This window comes from Echinococcus granulosus, assembly GCF_000524195.1.
Source record: "Echinococcus granulosus chromosome Unknown EG_S00054, whole genome shotgun sequence".
In the NCBI taxonomy this organism is placed as follows: Eukaryota; Metazoa; Platyhelminthes; class Cestoda; order Cyclophyllidea; family Taeniidae; genus Echinococcus; species Echinococcus granulosus.
The window spans coordinates 479380-485622 of NW_020170434.1; the positions used below are offsets into that span (position 1 = coordinate 479380).

The following is a 6243-nucleotide window of genomic DNA, read 5'->3' on the forward strand; positions in this document are numbered from 1 at the left end:
TCGACCCATCTGGCATCACGTATATGTGACACGTATCACAAAACCACTTCTTGGCTTGAAACGACGTGACATGATGCTGCATGAAGTTCTACAGACATCAAGTCTTCTCTAGCTGGTGCACAGTTTTAATGATGTATCTGTGGAAGACTGGGAGCACCGAAGTCAACGCCGCTCGTAAGGCACAAGGGCTTCAATCACGACGTTGCATCTGACAGTCTGCCTCAATCGACATCGCCTTGTGTTGGCGAGGCTGCATCGAGAGAATGATCTTTGATCAACTGACATGCAGCTCTGCTTTGTCATACGTTCAACAGCAATGGCATTTCTCTGATCCTGGTAAATTAATTCATGCGATCGCGACTAGTTGTACATATATCTGCTGTCGAATTTCCTCCAGTCCTGCGCACACTGGCGGACTTTTAATGCCTGACGCAGGAAAGTGACCAAGTCTAAATTCCTGCACTTTTGCCTTGCCTTTAATGAATCAGTCAGGAGCAGCGGTTGCTTCGCCTCTAATAAGGTACCTTGCTTCATTGCCTTCGTCTTTTTTCGTCAATAGACCACTACTGGAAGTCGCAAAGTGAAATTGAGTGGCATTTGTTACCTTATCCGCTTCATTTCATTGTTTTCTGCTCCACTGCCCCTCTCAATTCTGCTTTACCCTGCCTTCACTCAGCACTGGTTTTACTGAATATTGACAGGTCCGATTTTTGTGCTCATTCACTGAATTGACATTTTTGTATTAGGCTTTGCCACTTGTTTTCGTTTGCTGTGTCAAAGAATAATTGGTGCGCGCTTGCCTATTACTTGCATCGTTGTCCCAGCATAACCGAGAAAGGTTGTGCCCAGCAGGTTTTGATGTACATGAATGTGCCTTTTAAGAATTATGATTAGGGCATGTTATTAGTGCTTATTTAACAGTATTCTAGAGCTACTGTTACCGAATCGAGGATACTGGATGTTGATAGAGAGTACTGCAGCAATCTGGGTCATGACTCGCGTGAATATCTGCAATGAAGCATGACTCTTGCCTCCAAATAAACTTTATCACTCCTACTAAGTCAGAAGAGTATTTGTTGTGGTATACACTACTGTTGCCTCAACTGTGCATATTTTATAGCTAATGTACCTGTGATGAGAAAGTTTACAGCTGCTTTAATTCGCACTGCTTACGAATTTGAGGAAAGTCTTGCCGACACTTGTACCCCATTCATGCCCACTCATGTTTTACAGAATATCAAACAATTTTGTCTGTTCCTTCTGCTGACTTTATCTTGCTTATAAGTAAGCAAGGAGACGTAAAGAGGATACGACTTTGGGTGAATCTGGCTGTTTAGCGCACGTTTATTATAACCAAAAGAGGAATCTTGGGATTATCGCCTCCGAATTGCTAATGAATGAAGTGTTCATTGCGGGTGTAGCATTATGCTCACGACTTTGGAGGCAACACATTAAACACTTCGGTGTCTCCACCGCCCCTGCTGCAGAAATGTAGCCTCGGCATGGTCTTCACCCTCCTTTTAATCATAGTAGTAATTAACCCTTATTTTTGCCCTATGAATTTGTCCACTCCTGCAACTTCGTCCACTGGCAAGCATGATGATTCATTTGTTTCTTTACTTACTTTTTAGTTGTCTATTCATTGGGTTATCTGGTTGGTGAGGCCCTAGGTAGATATGCAGGTAAAGGCGGGGAGATCTGTTTCTTTCTATATCTATAATCCCACCCTCTGGTTTTTTCCATATATCTACCTTTCTTTCTGTCTATCTAATTATCTACCTACCTTCCTATCTCTTCTCCCATCCAATTTACTTCAACGGCATAAGATGTGGCGTCGAGACGTATGTACCATCCTGTCAGGAGTGAACGAGCTGGTTAAAGTTACTATAGCTTCGCTAACTCAATCAGATTTTTCGATACGCTAAAATTGACACCTACGCCCCTCTCTCCTTTCCCTTCTGAACTCTTCCGTGGTAAATGTATTTGGTGAGCATTGCTTCACTTTGATTACATCATTGCCACTAGCAGTGTTTAAGGAGGCAGATGCTCCTCATGATGAGGGGAAGGAAATGGTTCACCTTGTTCAGCTGTCTTGTTTACACGCAGTAGTTTTTTCACTGTTTCACGCAAACACCAGCCCTCCTACTGCATGTGAGTTTAAGTTGACTGAATTACTGAGGTGTAGGCACAAGGGTTCAGTGAACTTGTTCTTCCCCTTTCTCCACTCCCCAAGTCTAGTTGTAACGTCGATTGAATTTGAGTGCTGTCATATCCATTTTCCATGCACTGAAGCTGCATTTGCACTGGCTTGTAGGGTTGGGAGGACTGTCACCGACACCGACAGGTGCAAGGCATGGGCGCAGGTGTTCCCCCCCATTGCCCACTCATCCCTGTATTCAAGACCTTGACACTATCGCACATTTTTGTGGCCGTTTTTAATGCGGCGTCTGATGTTTGATTGACAAGCGCCGTGGAGACATGGGCGAAGTCTTAGTGTGGTCCCCACTCGAATTCAAGTCTCATGATATCAATGGTCTTCGTTTTTCTCTTGTGCGAGTACTTTCATGGGGTGCAGAATTAATGCTCCAGACCATCGTCTATTCCAACTGCGCATAAAAATTGAATGCAGAGATCCATCTGGTTTTTGTTTGCTATTTGTGAAGCGTTTCTCACTTCTGCATGATGAATTGGGTGGTAGTGATTGTTGCTGATACTTATTATCTTATCTCTTTCAATGTAGTGCTCTTAAGCATTTTAAACAGCATAGGTATTATGAGTCAATAACAATATCCCTGGAGTGTTTTCTCTGTTTTCTCCCCTTCTATCATCCAGATGAGCTTTATTGGACAGAATTGTGTTCTCCTCACTTCTGGGGTTGTTTCAATTGTGAACTGCCTCACCAAAGAATATTCTATTGGGACAAGCGCCAAAAGCAGGTGCAAATATAAATAACGACTCTGTTGCTAGTATCTAGGCTCGGCATTGTAATACTTGCCTAGTTTGTTTGGCTGCATTTTCTTATGCAGACACTTAAGGTTCCGCAATTATGCTTCTGCTACTTGACATGGACTAAGGGCCCTGCCATTTGCCTCTTGAACCCACTGTGCCCCAGCAACATAGGTCTTACCACAGTGCCTTGATTTATTACAATATTTTGAAAAGAACCTGAGCGCTGCAAGTAGATTCAGACACCAGTAACGTATGCCCTCTTCCATAGTGCTTAAACTTAGTATTCAGGCAAAGGTATTGAGTTTGATTCCTACTGACACAAGTATGTGACTCGAGTTTATTTCACTATCTTTTTAAGATCATAACCATAGAAGCGTCATTATAAGGGCTAAGCAGATGAATTAGTGAGGCGTCAAAGAAGGTTGTATTGGGAGACGAAACTCGCACTGTGATGTTCGAGATTGGCTGCTACACTGTCCTTCGAAACAACTATGGTATGCGCAGGATCTACAAAGTAAGTAACTTGCAACCTGGGCACAAATATGCCATAAATGCACGGCTAACTATCTTGATTGTGTATTTTTTGCATTACATTTAATCTCTTGATCGAATATTTTGGGTATTTTGAACTATAGCATTAATAGTTAGACTGCTGTGAGAAGGCAGGTATACCAGATGGAAATCCTTCTTCACTGTCCTGCTGCAACGCTCGAGTCACCTCCTTAGACTATGAAAGGCGCTCAATTGTGGAATGAGGTATTTATAAAATTGGCGTAGGTGATATGGAGGAAGCCATCTGTGGTAGGCAACTAAGGTATTAATGCTAAGGTTGGAGGACATTCCTGAGGGAGTATGTTTTGTTTGCCGATCACTTTTTGTGGGTGTAGTTATTAAGAGGAAACTTGAAACAAGGAAGAGTAGCTTTATGAAGTTGCATGCTGGCGTCATTTCTTCCTGCTTCCTCGTAGTCATCCCAGTGCTGCCTGATCCCCTATTATGGATGTAGTCAGGGAAGTATCGCGAATTCAGATTACGGTTGCGATTTAAGGTCCTGATTTAGATCTTTGGAGTAGGTTTTGTGGGAGCTACTCAAAAGAAAACTAGGCGGGTAGACTTAAGACTGTAGTTGTGGTAAGGCAGGCAAGAGCAAGGCCTTCGCACCGTGCACATCGCTTGTGTTACTTTGCCTATTTCCAATGTACTTACTGCTTGTGATCTTTCGTTTATTTTTCCTGTATAGTGGGGCAGTACTCAGGGGATAGCTCCATCTTCGGCGCCATAAGGAATACCAGACTCAGAGGTGCTGAACCTGCTTCTGCCTCCTCACTGGACGTTGAATTGGTGCTTTGGCGCAATGAGTGTAGTTTTACTTTATTACTGCTGCCAGCAATGTTTAATTGGTTGTTTATATTCACAGCAAGAAGCGTGGAAATATTTTAGTGTCCTGCCACTCTGACCTACTTGAAGGTGTTAGGAATGTGTGAAATACATTGGAAGGTGACTGTGAAGGTCTATTGTATTGCGAATTCTCCGCTTTGTGTTGGAGTAGGCAGTCGACACTGCACGGTGCCTTAACTGGGAGTTATGTGCTTATCAATCATGCCACCATTACTGACGCGGATAAACATGAACGAGTTGGCAAATGTAAATTTAATACTTTCACTGAATGTGATTGCTGTAGAGGCCTGTGCCCAAGGAAGGTGCTCCTGCATCAATGACTACCATCCCTAATGTCCTCGCGGCTTAGTTCAGTTTGAACAATCCTAATATGGGCACTCCCTGTTCCTCAAAGTAGTCCTCCCTCCATGGCGTCAAATGCTTCTTATTGCAGAAAGATGGGAATAGCGGGCCTTCTTTTTTACCCCAACACCTTTAATGCAACTTGTTATTTTGCCTGAACTCGGTCCTTCCTGGATCATGGGTATGGCAGTGCTCCCTTTACGCATGTGGCAGTAAAGTGTGCATTCAGAGAGGTTTCCTTCAGCCGTTTAGTCTAAATTTCGTATTGTTTCCTCACAGCAGTGCTGTATTTTTAGTTCGGAGACGTGGTGTGTGTGGATGGACGTAAGTTCTTCAATGCCTTCAAGACAATGGCGTTTGTCCGCTGAAGGGGAGATAAAGTTATGGAAGTGCGTCTTTCTCTATTCCCTTTCTTCAGTATCCCACCTGAGAGGCCTATGTAAGACAGGTTATGCAAAAGTGGAGAGTGGAGCTACATTTGGCAGCCTTGTCCTTGTTAAATCCCCTTAACATAAGAAACTGCTTGCCTGTAATGTAAGTCAACCGTTGCAGGTGTTTTGTAGATACTGCTACCAGATTAACCTAATTTGCAGGTTAAATTATTGCCATGATATGTTGCGGCTATGTGTTAATGGATCCAATGGCTTTGTTAAATTACTTTGTAATTATTTTCACAGGTGTCGGCACATCTGCACAGAACGTGGCATCGTACTTTAAGGAGCCAGGGACTGCTGATGTCTACCTTATTGGCCGGACAGTGACCGCTGTGAAGGTGAACAGAGATCTTCTGTGCAGTGATTGCAAGGCAGACGATACAGGTCAAATCAAACAGTGCTATCATGTCTGGGTCAAATTGAAATCCGCTTTCTGGAAATTATGATGTACTTGGACGTGATTTCGTTCCCCTTGTTAATATAATGAATACCACCAGCAATGTAGTTGCCGTACTTATTCAATGTTGCCTGCGCAATTATTTGTAGCGCATTCTATCTTGTTCAAAGATGCTGAGCATGCAAATTCTCACTTATATATATTCCGGTCCTGACTGCTCCGCCGCATCTGTGCCACCGATAAGAACTGTGGTTTTTCAAATAACGGGGGTGCCAAGATGAGTGCAGTTGTCTAGTTTACTGGGTGATCATGTAAGCTCATGCGACTTCCATATGATGGAATTGGTAGGAACGTGTGGGGTGGCTCCAAGTGTACCTTGACTGTGCGCCAACCATCACTCACTCTACTCTGTGCTACTCCCATAGCTTGAGGCCCTGATATTAGGCGGTGGCATCAAAGCCACTTAGTGACCCTGGTTTGGGCTTGTTCACCTTGCAAACCGAATTCGTCTGTCGTAAATTTTATGACATAATGTTTCACATCCAGGCCTCAATGAAGAGACCTGAGATGACGGTTGGCTTTATACTTAACCAGCAACAAACGTCCTCATGTCAATGTTCATTAATACCATTCCGGTAAATGCAGCCAATAATACACACCTTCATAATATCCAGCTTGTCACATATGGTTGTGAACTGCTTACAGCGCCGTTAGGGTCTGCTA

General features: G+C 43.4%; 1 protein-coding gene across 1 annotated transcript in view; it reads left to right on the forward strand. All coding sequences in view use genetic code 11, as the record gives it.

Annotated features, from left to right (window-relative positions):
• Positions 1 to 131: 131 nt before the first annotated feature.
• EGR_06307 (hypothetical protein) overlaps positions 132 to 6243 on the forward strand; it is a gene marked incomplete at both ends in the record, with an annotated part of 7095 nt that continues 983 nt past the window's right edge. Inside the window, 2 exons of the mRNA XM_024495556.1 lie at positions 132 to 174; positions 4190 to 4290. Coding sequence (XP_024350079.1) covers positions 132 to 174; positions 4190 to 4290 — 144 coding nt within the window. The remainder of the gene's footprint in view (positions 175 to 4189; positions 4291 to 6243) is intronic.